The following is a 13,802-nucleotide window of genomic DNA, read 5'->3' on the forward strand; positions in this document are numbered from 1 at the left end:
TTGCTGAATTTGTTTAACAAAAGGCCTTACTTTGACCCTCCAGTGAAGGCTACATTTTAGCATTTTAGTGTCAATGCAGATGCAGATCTGGGTTATTTTTTTGTCTGTAGTTATACTTTGAAATAGAAGCTATCCCTGCTTTTGAATGGCAGAAATTAATTAAATTATAGTATTTAGTCCATTTAATAAATGACTTGTGAGTAACAAGGTATAAGGATTTCTTCTTGAATAAAGCTTTTAAAAAAAACTTTCAATTCACACTGTGCTCTCCTCTGTGGCCAATCATCGCCGTCTGCTTTGTTCACTTCCTGCTGTTCAATAAAGTTTATCTAGCTCGACACAGACATGGGTGCTGTTACAGATGGTAAGTAACGTTAACGTTTCAATTCATTTATTTCATCTCTCTGGCAAAAGACACAAATTGAAATGTGTGCCGAAGCTCTTAAAGTATCCATATGTATCCAGGCGTACTGTCAAAAACGAACCAATGTTACACGTAGAAGCAGCTTGCTTTCAAAACGGCTCTACAGTAGCCATGTTAGCTAGCTAACGTTAGCTCACAGATAGCTCAACGGCTCTTGAATTTTTCAGCAGTATCTGAAAGGTTGTTTGATTCCCGCTTTCGCCCCTATTCCAGATGAAGTTATTCGGAAACGTCTTCTTATTGACGGGGACGGAGCTGGAGATGATCGCCGAATCAATGTGCTGCTTAAGAGTTTCACCAAATGGTGCAACTCGACTGGGACCCCAGAGGAAGGGTACGTGAGCCCAACAGACCCCAGCCTCGGACCTTGTCACCAAGAATTTCTATAAAAGTGTGGTGAAGATCTTGCTTTGAGTCATTAACAGTTTTCTAATTCTGTCCAGGTTCACACAGTATCAAAGGATGATGGGCACACTGGCCCAGTGTGAATTCTCCATGGGGAAGACGTTGATGGTTTATGACATGAATCTGCGTGAAATGGAAAATTATGAGAAAATCTACACTAACATAGGTAGGGTATAGGGATTTTGCTGACACTGGCTCTGACTATTTACAACCCAGGCCCCCTTTTATTTAATAACGCACACAAAGTGTAAGTGTTGACAACCTGTAGTCTGTATATTCTTTTATAGTGGCTTACATAAGTTTACACACCCATGCTAAAGTTGACTAAATATACATAGTATAAATATGCATAGTATACACACCCTTATATTAAATTCCCATAGAGGCAGGCAGATTTTTATTTTTAAAGGCCAGTTATTTCATGGATCCAGGATATTATGCATCCTGATAAAGTTCCCTTGACCTTTGGAATTAAAATAGCCCCCCCACATCATCACATACCCTTCACCATACCTAGAGATTGGCATGGGGTACTTTCCATAAAATCATCTCTCAATGCAAATCAAACCAGCTATTAGGCTATCTGAAATAAAACCATGCCAATCTCTAGGTATGGTGAAGGGTATGTGATGATGTGGGGCTATTTTAATTCCAAAGGCCATGGGAACTTTATCAGGATGCATATTATCCTGGATCCATGAAATAACTGGCCTTAAAAATAAAAATCTGCCTGCTTCTATGGGAATTTAACATAGGGGTATTTATTTACTATACATTATTCATTCACAGAAAGAAAATTGGTGTCCTTAAAGGTTGTATTTTTCCATTTTTTTTTTTAATTAAGGCATTAAGATCAATTTCCAGAATGTTTTTTTTTTTTATTTATTTTTTTTATTCCTCTTTTTAGTCAACTTTAGCATGGGTGTGTAAACTTATGCAAGCCACTGTATATAACAGAAATACTCATGTTCTTGCATTCTCGTCATTCTATGTGGTAACTAGCAGAACGGGGCCACCAGGGTCACCACAAAACAATAGGCTCGTTCGAGATGAGTCAGATCTGCGCAGAATCGATCACCGGTGATCGCCGCCCATTGCATGCCGGTTAGATTTGTGTCCGACTTGATCCCGACTTGCTCTGACGTCATGCACACGTGGGCAACGATAATCTCACGAGACCAAGGCGGCCGCAGTTCTGAGACGCAGGTAGTGCAGTTGCTTTTCACCAACTGCAAGAGCCAGGCGGACGCAGGTGGACCCAGGGCATGCTGGGAAACGCCGGCCTCTCAGCTGATCAAACAGCTGATTGGTTCAGAATCGACTCAACATGATGACGTTTTATATAAACTTTTTATTGATTTTGAATTGGAGGGATTTTAACTGCGATTTGTCTGATTTAAAAGCTTATTCTGTACAGAACACATGTTGTGTGGCTGATAGTTATGTTTAGAAGTGAGAGAGACTAAATCTGTTCAGATTACGGATCATCTACAGTCTGTTGTTTATTAAAATCAGCAACAGATCGCATGTAGAGCATTTTGAGAGCTACTCTGTCATAATAAAACCAACTGGAGACTGTGTAGGAGCTGATATACGGGTCTGATAACATTTTATTAAATCGGAATCGGACCCGAACGGACCACAGTGTTTGTGTCACTTCCTGTTCAGCCTGAAGGCTGCTGGAGTCAGCTGGAAAACTGTCCGACTTGAGAGCGGATTTTTGTCCCCGCCCCCTGCTGCTGCCGCCTGCTCTCGTCTACTTTACAGGCGAGGCGCAGTTCATCTCGAACGAGCCTACTGACTGCAAAACCCAGGCGGACCCAGGGCATCCTGGGAAATGGCGGCCTCTCAGCTGATCTAACAGACTCAACATGATGATGTTTTATATAAACTTTTAATTGATTTTGATTTGGAGGGATTTTAATTATTTGTCTGATTTTTTTAAAGGCTTATTTTGTACAAACCACATGTTGTGTGGCTGATAGTGATGTTTAGAAGTCAGAGAGACTAAATCCGTTCAGATTACAGATCATCTGTAAATCAGCAACAGATCGCATGTAGAGCATTTTGACAGCTACTCTGTCATAATAAAAACAACTGGAGACTGTGTAGGAGCTGATATATGGGTCTGATAACATTTTATTAAATCGGAATTGGACCACAGTGTTTCTGTCACTTCCTGTTCAGCCTGAAGGCGGCTGGAAACTGCTGGAAACTGTCCGATTTGACAGCGGATTTTTGTCACCGCCCCCGGCTGCTCCCGCCTGCTCTCGTCCACTTTACAGGCGAGGCGTAGTTCATCTCAATTGAGTCTATTGTCTGTTTGTGTTATAAAGGTGTTAACATTATCACCATCTTGTCTACGTTGCAGAACAAAACATCACGTCTGCTCACGAGAAGATAGCAGAATGCAAAAAAGAAATTCAGCGAGCAAAGAGAATACGGAAGAATCGGCAAGGTAAGAATATTTTCAGTGCTCCAGATCGATTTAGGCAATTATTTACAAAAAAAAAGAGATGTAATACTTGTGGTGTTTTACATAGACTGAGAGATACCTAAGGCAACGATGGCATTATAGTGTAACCATGTTCAAGTAAAACTATCGATGCACCGAATCCAGGGTTCAGATTCAGCCGAATATTGGGCTTTTTGATGGGGTTCGGTTTCGGCCAACCGTAGACAGTCACAGCTAAAAACTTGTGTTAACCAGATGACCATTACCAGCTTTGCTAGCCCTACACCGAACAAACAGTGTTAGTCAATAGTTTTTCCCCACTTGTCTTCCTGGCATAATGTTGCCTATTCTGTGTGTGTGTGTGTGTGTGTGTATATATATATATATATATATATATATATATATATATATATATATATATATATATATATATATATATATATATATATATATATATATAATAAAATAAAATGTTATCAGACCCATATATCAGCTCCTACACAGTCTCCAGTTGTTTTTATTATATATATATAAAATTTTATATATATATATATATATATATAAAATAAAATGGAAAATGCACTACTGTGGACGTTGATTACTTCATTAATGTGTTTACTTTGTTAATGGAGGATGGTAGTAGGGTTCGGGTTCGGCAGAATCTTAACTAGTGGATTCGGTATTCGGCCGAAACCCCAAAAATCTGGATTCAGTGCATCCCTAAGTAAAACCAATACATTCAACAGTTACAACTGTTAATAGATCAAATCAGCAAAACAATAATTGCGAACTATTCTGACAATGTATTACTCTATTTTGTCATTTAGTAGCTTCTTAATGGGAGGATTTGCTAATTGTCTTTATATATATATATATATATATATATATATATATATATATATATATATATATATTAAAGACAATTAGCAAATGATGCATATATATATATATATATATATATATATATATATATATATATATATATATATATTAAAGACAATTAGCAAATGATGCATATATATATATATATATATATATATATATATATATATATATATATATATATATAGTAAATATATAATAAACTAAATATATCTAGGTTTTAATATAGGTTTTGAAATGTTGATCAGACTAAAGAAGCAATTTAATTTTTTACTGTCAAATTGTCAAATTAATCAACACAGAAAAACCTAAATTGTTCACAGGGTGAAACTATATTTTCTTTGAGGAGCTCGGTACTGTTTGTCTATCAGGTTATTACATTTTATTATTACAACTGCAAACTCAGTTGTAATTCATGAAATGGACGCTCACGGATTGAGTTTAAACAAATGATGAATCATGCTGATTTGTGTAATTTTATAAATCAAGCAGTAGACACATGATTTTTACCAGCAGCCTTCAGACATCCAATGAGTTTTTAGCAGTAATAACAGATGCATTTCATGATGGAAATGACAAATTTAAATGGATGCAATAGATTTCTGATTTAACAAAAGGTTAAAAAAAGAAAAGAAAAAGTTAGTTGGCTAGTTTGAATTTTTTTGCTTGGCTCACACTTTCCCTTTTTCCTTTCCTTTCAGAGTACGATGCTTTAGCTAAGGTTATCCAGCAGCACCCAGACCGCCACGAAACACTAAAGTGAGTCAGCTTCTCATTTGTTTCATCCAGATATTGAGTTGTTGTACTTCACATGTTAGAGCAGTTTTTGGTTTGGATAATCCAAGATGTGCTTAATGTTGGTTTGGTCACTTACAGGCAGTTGGAGGCGCTTGACAAAGAACTCCAGTTACTGTCTCGCACCAAGGAGAACGTAGATGCAAAGGTAAATCCAAGTACATTTATCATCTCTTCTATTCGGAACTCTAATGTCTTTAATCATTAGCAGTCTTCTATTTAAAATTGTTCTGTTCTTATTGTCCCACACAGTTGGAATTAAGAAAGAAGCAGTTCCATGTGCTACTCAGCACCATACAGGAACTACAGCAGACACTCGAGAGTGAGTAAACATTGACATTTGCCATACTTTGTTTGGGTTTTTCGATTTCCCTTTCACTCCCTCTGTTCTTTATTCTCAATAGCTGTTGATCTGTACATTGTTTAAAAAAACAAACAACATTGATCCGTTTAGCTGTGAAGTTCTGTAAAAGTAAAGGGACCTATGCCTTGCTAATAATTTTTTAAAATCTTTCCTAGATGACGAGAAATCTGACAATGACGACATCAATCAAGAGAGCCCTGCAGAGAATGGGGAATGAATTTGAAGACCTCCGGACTGAAATAAATAGAAGTGAACCGCTTTTAAATGATTTTGTTTTTGCTTAAAAATACTTTTTGTATACATGTATTTTTGAATAAATTTGACTTGTGCACAAATTCAAATGTATTCAAAATGTATTCAATCATGGAAGAGTGGTTATGTTTATGTGCTTTGTTGGAATATCTCTTATATGTATATTTAATCTGTAAAAACACAAGGGGGAGCTAAAGTACTTAGGTTTATACTGATACGATTTGTGAGTAGTCATGAGCCAGCTCGATGTACACTTTACCACATCCATCAACAATCAAACGGATAGAAGGCAGCTAAAATAAGAGTGGTTTAATGGATTTTTAAGAATATAAAATAATTGGTTATTACTGTTCTATTTGTAGTGTAATATGAAGCTGCTGCACATCCTCTGCTGCTATACTGTTCTGGAAGAAGACCAATCAGGATTGTAGTAATTTTCCTTTTGATCAATGTTTAGTAGTAGTAGTCGTAGAGTATCCATCATTTCCTTTAAAGTCAGTAATTGTTCATGTTGAGAATATGTAACTCTTAAAAAAAGAAATTCAATATTTATTTTAAGAGAAAAGATTGTCAGATTGAGTAGTCTTGCCTGTATAAACAAGTTGGAATAACCACATTAGACAAACAGTCAATTCAAGTCGAACCGTTGCTTTATTTAAACAAATACATTTGAAAAAATGTATACAAAAAGATGCATTTGAATAATGTTTAAGTCTGTAATTATAGATTAAGAAACACTAACTATGTGCATGGCCAGCCATCAGTAGGAAACAATGACAAAGCATGAAAATATTGGCACAATGTCAATAATCTTTTCTGGGGAAGATAAGTTATAATATTAATATATAATATTAAAACACGTATGTTTGGAGCTGTGTTGTTGGCTGTTGTGTGCTTAAGTTGTTGTCTTGTTGACAGTTGTTTTGTATTGCACTGATCAGGAGTAGCGCTCCTAATTGCGTTGTATTTACTATAATGACTATAAAATCTTTCTATTCCCTATTTCAATTCTATAAGTTCCCTGGAAGGAATTGAACCTATATAGTGTGCTCCTATGATCTGCTTTTGCCGTGTGAAATAACAGGCAGAACTCCTTTAACTGGAATACATATTACAGTACAATTAAAACGACCCCCCACATACTGACCTGTTTTGACTTAGCTGTTACATCTAAGGCAAATGTGTCCATTAACAATCAACACTGTAAAAAACATTTAGTATAGCAATCCTGCAACCGAAATTGTACTGCATTTGCTAAATGAACAAGGTGAAGTGAACTCATGCTGTTAGGCCTCGGAGGCCTCCTCTAGAACTCCACCAGGTATCTGCGGGCCTTCATGAGGCGGTTAAGGCGACTCTGCAAAGCAGCCCTCTGGCTGCCGATGTCACAATCCTCCTTCAGCAAGAACTCCAAATTCTCTCTATCCTGAAGCATCTGCAGCATCTCCCTCTGCAGCTGGATGGCAGACTCCTGCAACATCTGGTAGCGGATCACCAGCGGGATCTGGTCAGCCAGACGCTGGCCGGCAATCTGAAGAAGGAAAAAGAAAGTAAAGTTTGACAGACGAGGGAAGAATGAGGGTCTAAACCTTGCTGGAATTGTTTTTGTTTATGAATCATCCCTCTCCATTGAAACTTACTTTGTAGTATGATTTAAGGTGCAACATCAGCTCCTGGAGCGTTGCATGATTATCCATGCTGTACACAATACTCCTTTCTTTATGTAGTAGGCCTAATGACCTGCCACTCCGTCTGCCTTCCTCCTCATCCTCTTCCTCCTCTTTTTTCCTGTCACTCAAACTGCTGCTGTATGTCCTGTCCTGAGAGTAAACAATCAGCTCCATCTTGAACTGGGTTCTCAGCATGGCTTCAGCAGTGGACTCTTTTTGTTGCTTGATGGCTTCGATCTTTGTCTAGAAAATAAGATTCTGGTCAGTGTGAACACTGCGAAAAACATTATGCACTTTAAAATTTTGATCCATCCATCCATCCATCTTCTTCCGCTTATCCGGTGTCGGGTCGCGGGGGGAGCAGCTCCAGCAGGGGACCCCAAACTTCCCTTTCCCGAGCCACATTAACCAGCTCCGACTGGGGGTTCCCAAGGCGTTCCCAGGCCAGGTTGGAGATATAATCCCTCCACCTAGTCCTGGGTCTTCCCCGAGGCCTCCTCCCAGCTGGACGTGCCTGGAACACCTCCCTAGGAGGGAGGGGCGCCAGGGGCATCCTTACCAGATGCCCGAACCACCTCAACTGTCTCCTCTTTCGACGCGAAGGAGCAGCAGCTCTACTCGAGCTCCTCACGGATGACTGAGCTTTTTCCCCATCTCTAAGGGAGACGCCAGCCACCCTCCTGAGGAAACCCATTTCGGCCGCTTGTACCCTGGATCTCGTTCTTTCGGTCATGACCCCACCTTCATGACCATAGGTGAGGGTAGGAACGAAAACTGACCGGTAGATCGAGAGCTTTGCCTTCTGGCGCTCTCGCTCTTTCGTTACACACGGTGCGATAGATGGAATGTAATACCGCACCCGCTGCGCCGATTCTCCGACCAATCTCCCGCTCCATTGTCCCCTCACTCGCGAACAAAACCCCAAGGTACTTGAACTCCTTCACTTGGGGTAAGGACTCATTCCCTACCTGGAGAAGGCAAACAATTTTTTGATATACTCATTAAAGATGGCTACCTTGGCTGTTTTAATGAGGTTAGGAAATCCAATGAAGCTACTTATGGCCAGCTGTATGAACACCTTCCGAACAGCATCTGGAAGAAATGGAAATACAAGAAGATGTAGCAGCTTGATCGTGCCCTGCACTTCAATGGTAGCTGTATGGTAAGAAAAGAAAATTTAGGTAATAACGTTATACAAACATATACCTCCTATTTCCTTGAGTTTCTTGACAGCGGGTTCTTCCAGCTCTTTGAGCTGGTCCTTCACCATGATCTCAAAGGTCTTGTAGTTGATGAAGCCCGGCAGTTCTCTTCCACGGTACTTCTCTTCATATTCCTCCACCTCTCTCTCAATCCTCTTGTTAACTGCAACACACAAACGTATATTTCAGAGTCCTGCTGATGGACATCTGTAGACCAGATCAAAATGATACACTCACACTTTTCTCCGGAGTGGTCCAGGTGGGCATTCCACTTCCCAAACTCTCTTCTGAGTGTAGAAAAGACATTGAGCCGGTCTCCACACTTGAGTTCCTCTCCTGTAGTCAGACTGATGGCATCCTGAGTGAAAGCTGTCACTTTCTGCAGCACACACGTGACAGCAGAAACAATTGTTTACAGGGGTTTTATGTTTATGTAATACCTTTTTAAATGCATACATGGTGGTGAGCATTTTGTCTTTACTGCCAGGTAAATGTTACGTAGCATGAGGAAGCTCACATCAATGAGGAAGAAGAGTCTCTCAGCTGCATCCGTTGGGGGTCCAGTGCCGTATCTCTCCAGCTCTGCTTGAGTCTGTGCTAGTTTCTCCTCTATCTGCTCTTCCAGTCGAGGCAGAGATCTCTGTGAATTACACAAGGGTAGAAACATTTAACAACTAAAGTAAGCAAAGAAATGTATGGTAAACTCTTAATATGAGGGAGTAAGAATTCACCTCAATGTGATGCACCAGCTCAAGCGTGAGTTTCTCAGCCAGTTTAGGAACAGTAGCGTGGCCGTCATTGTAGAGAGTTCTACGGGAAGAATTAAAGGCTACTGAGTACATGTCATATCACATAGAAAATCACAGCATTAATAATTTACCGTGAAAATGTTCATTACAATTACCGGAAAAAGAATAAACTTACTGAAAATGCACATGATCGTTGAAGAAGGCTTTCTCTCTTTCTATTGCTTCGGTCAGAGACACCTTATCTGTGATGTCCTTCTGACCCCTGCACCGGACGATCATGTAGCCCTTCTTCAGGTGGATGACCTCGTTATGGACAATATCAACCACTGTCTCTTCTGTGCCTTTGTCCACCAGGTCGGGCTTGGTCAAGATACCTGAGAGAGAGAGAAAGACAGTGAACTATCTAATAGTTAAGTCATTTGTGCAAGTAGTCCTTTTCTAATATCAGCCCTATTTACCCAGAGTCCTCTCCCCATCAGGATCCACCTCCTGTGCCATCTTCAAAGCCTCTGTGGTTGCTATGTCCACGTTGCATGGAACAACCACCAAGCTGATGGTTTCTTGTCTTTTGATGAACTTCTGGATCAGTCTCTTTATCTGAAAGAATGTATTCATATCATACATCAAGTTATAAACTATAATAATGTAATAATGTATACTTTATTAATCCGCAAGGGGAAATTACAATGTTTTCACTCTGTTGTTATTACACACAGGCTTGAATTACACACACATGCTCAGTACCTATACATGCACTAATGGAGAGATGTCAGAGTGAGGGAGCTGCTCATGGAAAGGCGCCCTGAGCAGATGGGGGTGCCAATCGGTGCCTTGCTCAAGAGCACCTTGGCAGTGCCCAGGATGTGAACTGGCACCTCTCCAGCTATCAGTCCACCACCATACTTTGGTCCGTATGGAGACATGAACCAGCAACACTCTGGTTCCCAACCCAACCTCCTATACTGACTGAGCTACTGCCACCCCAAATCACTACCAAATCACTATTCCACTTAAGTGTATATCGAGTAAAAAATTACAGGACCAAAGTCTACAGCCTTGCTATAATCCATAAACCTCACTGTCAACTTTTTATTTATTTGTTTATTATTATCTTTGGAACAACTTTCTACCCAAGACATTGCCCTGATAAAAACTGTTGACAGTGGGCTTGGGGGACTGAACTAGCATACCTGGTCTCCAATGTTCTCTGGTTGTCCCTTTACAGCCACCCTGGCGATGCCGGGCAGGTCAATGAGCGTCAGGTCTGGAACATCAGGAGAGGCGATCTCCAGACTGATGAGGTCATCACTGATCCCCACCCCAACCCCGGCCATTTCGTCCTGAGCTGGAGAGAGAAGACATGATGTAAAATGAGTACAAAGGATGAAAGTGCTGAACACTAAAGCCTAAAAATAGGCTCCATCAATACTTGGCTTTTGATGGTGATATGTAATACTGTACCGTCTCTAATCTTTTTCTCCACATCTGCGGGGTCTTCTATCTCTTTCTCACAGTCCTGGTAGCTTATCTTTCCGTACCACTCCTCTCCTTCTCGCCTTCGCTTCATCTTCAGTTCGAGAGGACATCTTGTCACAATGCCTGAATTAATGAAGAGTGAATTATGATGAGGGGAGAAAGTGAAATCCACTGTGCTCGGTGAAATGATGAAAAGCTAGTTGGCACTCTTAGAAAACACTTAGATATCATCTTTATAAAGTTGGGTCAATCTTCTTCATCTTCAAAACATATTCCAGACATAATAAATATGGTAGAGAAGTCGAACACCAATGTCTTAATTGTCTTGGCAAAATCCATGACCCAAATGTAAACAGGGACATTTCTGTAGTGTGGCTTTATGTACACATGATGAACACACTATACCTGCTAAATAGTGTGAGCCACTGTGAGCATGTTAGCATGCTGACATTAGCAAAGCACCTACATGTAGACTGGAGAATAGACAGGCAGAGTAGGAATGATGCCCATGGCTACATGCTGACTCAGCTATAATTAGAAAAGTCGACAGGAGAATAATGAACCTTAAGTAGGCCTATCCTTTCCTATGGAAATACTTTTTTTTGTCTCAGTGACTGTAACTTACCACTTCCTCTTGGCAGAGCCACCCCTGACAGCGCCTCCAACACGGAGCTCTTCCCCGAGCTTTGGTCTCCAATCACGGCGATAGCTGGCAGCGCCAAGTCCTTCTCTACACCCAGAGAGCGAAGAGAGTCGATGAGGTCGATGCAGGGACGCACCTTCTCCTCATACTGTTGGTTCAGAGTGTTCATGGTGATGACTTATTGTTATCTGGAAAGAAATTGTGTTTAAATTAGGAATTCAACCGCAAAAAAGTCCTATTCACTGAAACCGAGCGGAGCGACAATTGCAGATGCTCGAATGCCGTGACTTAAGTGTGACGTGACGGATGCCAACTGCGGATAGGATGCAGCGGTAAAAGGAAATGAAAGTTAACTTAGCTTTCGTTTCCTTGGCTTTCTTTCTTGTTTTTTTCCTTGACTTTCATAGTCAGTTCCTGTAGGCAGGTGAACTATACCAATCCTATGTTATGACTGCAGTGAGTTATTGTTTGAGCAACATATTCTACGATTTATATTTGATTAAAAAATAACATAACCTCCTTAGTAGCCTACAGTCTGCCTGACCATTTTCTAGCCTCAGCCCACTTGCATCTTAGTTTGTTGAACCCCTAAAGGTGTTCTTAATTTATAAAGAAACTATTTTTTAACTGTAAAAATCTTTTAATGAAATATGTCTGCATTTCATTTAACCTTTATGCTTTTCTTTCTCAGCAGTCAAATTCGCTATCTGTTTAATCTCCTCAAATAAAATCCACATTTTTTTCAGATCATGTCTCTGCCCCTTCTGTGCTAATAGGGCCAAGCCAGCCATTAGTGATTCTACCTTTCCTTATTATTACACATATTTCCTCTGCCATGGGAGTCTATTATATACTGTCTATGATGGCACCCCATAGAACCGTACAGTAAAAAGTTTACTATACTTTCACGTATTAAAACCAATCTCAATACTTGGACTCATGACCCAATTAGGAGGAGGCTCAAAAAATTGGTGACTTTTGACCACTATAAGGCGCTATAATCACACGAAGTAAGCTCATATCTCAGCTTTCCTCAGGACCGAAGCTTTAAAGGTCCCATGGCATGAACATTTCACCCCCTCTCTCCTCCTCAATAGCTACAGACACAGAAATGGCACATCCTAAGGAAAGCTCATTGTGGGACTGGCTCTAGTGACTGTAATTCTGCACCAAGGCAGAATTTCGGGAAAGAGACTTCGGATACACTATTAGGGGACCACTAAGGTCTATATAAAAGCAACCAAAGAGCACCATGTCATGGGAACTTTAAATGCTATTGAGGAAGAGAGAGGGGCAAGGTGGAGGGTGGGGGTGTGGCCTTGACCAACTGCCACTTTGCTCATTTGAAAGCCATGATGTCTCTCTCTTTCTCCTGGGTGGGCCAAATCTTCTGGGCGGGCAAAGCAAAGAAAGGGGAGGTAACCTTGCTCCTTTTGACCTCATAAGGGGCAGATTCCACATCGGCCCATCTGAGCTTTCATTTTCTCAAAGGCAGAGCAGGATACCCAGGGCTCAGTTTACACATATCATCATCATTTCTAGCCACTGGTGGACCATAGGCAGGCTGGGGGAACTCATATTAATGTTAAAAAACCTCATAAAGTGAAATTGTCAACATTGTGACTTCAACAAAGCTTTAATTTAAAAACACTGGATTAAAAAATATAAAATATAAGACATTTCAGTGTTCATCCAAACACCTTCATCAGTTGTTTAGTGTGCACAGGAAGTAACTTTGGCTTTAATACACAAGGCAAACCACCTATCCTCTCTGTCTAGGATACAGTATAGACATCTTGATCTTGAAAACTGTGTTGTTCTTTTTGTAGATGAGTATAGACTGCTGAGTCTTGTCCCGAGGAGTTTTTTTTCGCCTGTGTTGATACATGCGTCGGCTGAGCGGCTGTTTTGTCTCCCCAATGTACAGATCTTTACACTGCTCCTTGCATTTGATCGCATACACCAGGTTGCTCTTTTGATGTTTTGGAATCTTGTCCTTGGGGTGGACTAGATGCTGTCTCAGTGTTTTTAGGTTAAAAATATACAGGGATGTTGTAATTAGAGAACACTCTCCGGAACTTCTCAGACAGCCCAGCAACATAAGGGATAACAACATGGCTTCTTCTGACCTTATAATTTGTTTCTGTTGATGGTTTAGAAACTTTTGGGGGGGTTCTTCTTGTCTCAAACGCCCACTCAGGATAGTGACACTGTTTTAATGTGTGTTTTACATGTTTTTGTTCCTTATCCCTGGCCTCCCAATTTGTAGGCTCAGTCTCCGCCCGATGTTGCAAAGTGCAGAAAACTCCCAGTTTATGCTCTAGAGGGTGGTGAGAGTCAAACATTAGGTACTGGTCAGTGTGGGTTGGCTTCCAATAAACTTCCACCTGGACCTGGATATCTATATTTTCTACCTAAATTTGATTATCCTAATTTGATTCACCTACATTTCTAACCGCCCTCTTTTCAGGCACTTCCAGTTTTC

At 40.4% G+C, this 13,802-nt stretch overlaps 2 protein-coding genes across 2 annotated transcripts; one reads left to right on the forward strand and one right to left on the reverse strand.

Annotated features, from left to right (window-relative positions):
- The first annotated feature begins 264 nt into the window (after positions 1-264).
- thoc7 (THO complex 7) lies at positions 265-5,666 on the forward strand. Its single transcript, XM_039798609.1, has 8 exons — positions 265-364; positions 638-758; positions 868-995; positions 3,201-3,287; positions 4,868-4,925; positions 5,043-5,109; positions 5,214-5,283; positions 5,481-5,666. The coding sequence occupies exons 1-8, from the start codon at positions 346-348 to the stop codon at positions 5,540-5,542; spliced, it is 612 nt and encodes a 203-aa protein (XP_039654543.1). The 5' UTR covers positions 265-345; the 3' UTR covers positions 5,543-5,666.
- Positions 5,667-6,209: 543 nt separating this feature from the next.
- Positions 6,210-11,642, reverse strand: LOC120557909 (interferon-induced GTP-binding protein Mx). The gene is made up of 12 exons (XM_039798608.1): positions 11,300-11,642; positions 10,660-10,797; positions 10,389-10,543; positions 9,657-9,795; positions 9,374-9,572; positions 9,181-9,259; positions 8,967-9,089; positions 8,687-8,828; positions 8,454-8,612; positions 8,263-8,339; positions 7,218-7,490; positions 6,210-7,108 (listed from the first exon to the last, which is right to left on the reverse strand). The coding sequence occupies exons 1-12, from the start codon at positions 11,484-11,486 to the stop codon at positions 6,884-6,886; spliced, it is 1,896 nt and encodes a 631-aa protein (XP_039654542.1). The 5' UTR covers positions 11,487-11,642; the 3' UTR covers positions 6,210-6,883.
- Positions 11,643-13,802: the final 2,160 nt, after the last annotated feature.

The sequence above is a fragment of the Perca fluviatilis genome, chromosome 4 (assembly GCF_010015445.1).
Source record: "Perca fluviatilis chromosome 4, GENO_Pfluv_1.0, whole genome shotgun sequence".
In the NCBI taxonomy this organism is placed as follows: Eukaryota; Metazoa; Chordata; class Actinopteri; order Perciformes; family Percidae; genus Perca; species Perca fluviatilis.

Excerpts from the sequence above, each read along its gene's own strand:
- LOC120557909 (XM_039798608.1), bottom strand. The coding sequence starts at position 11,486 with ATGAACACTCTGAACCAACAGTATGAGGAGAAGGTGCGTCCCTGCATC. Across the intron at positions 10,798-11,299 it reads GGCTCTGCCAAGAGGAAGTG|GCATTGTGACAAGATGTCCT; the intron begins GTAAGTTACAGT and ends TCATTAATTCAG. Across the intron at positions 7,491-8,262 it reads ACCTCATTAAAACAGCCAAG|ACAAAGATCGAAGCCATCAA; the intron begins GTAGCCATCTTT and ends CTTATTTTCTAG.
- thoc7 (XM_039798609.1), top strand. Across the intron at positions 759-867 it reads ACTGGGACCCCAGAGGAAGG|GTTCACACAGTATCAAAGGA; the intron begins GTACGTGAGCCC and ends AATTCTGTCCAG. Across the intron at positions 996-3,200 it reads GAAAATCTACACTAACATAG|AACAAAACATCACGTCTGCT; the intron begins GTAGGGTATAGG and ends TCTACGTTGCAG.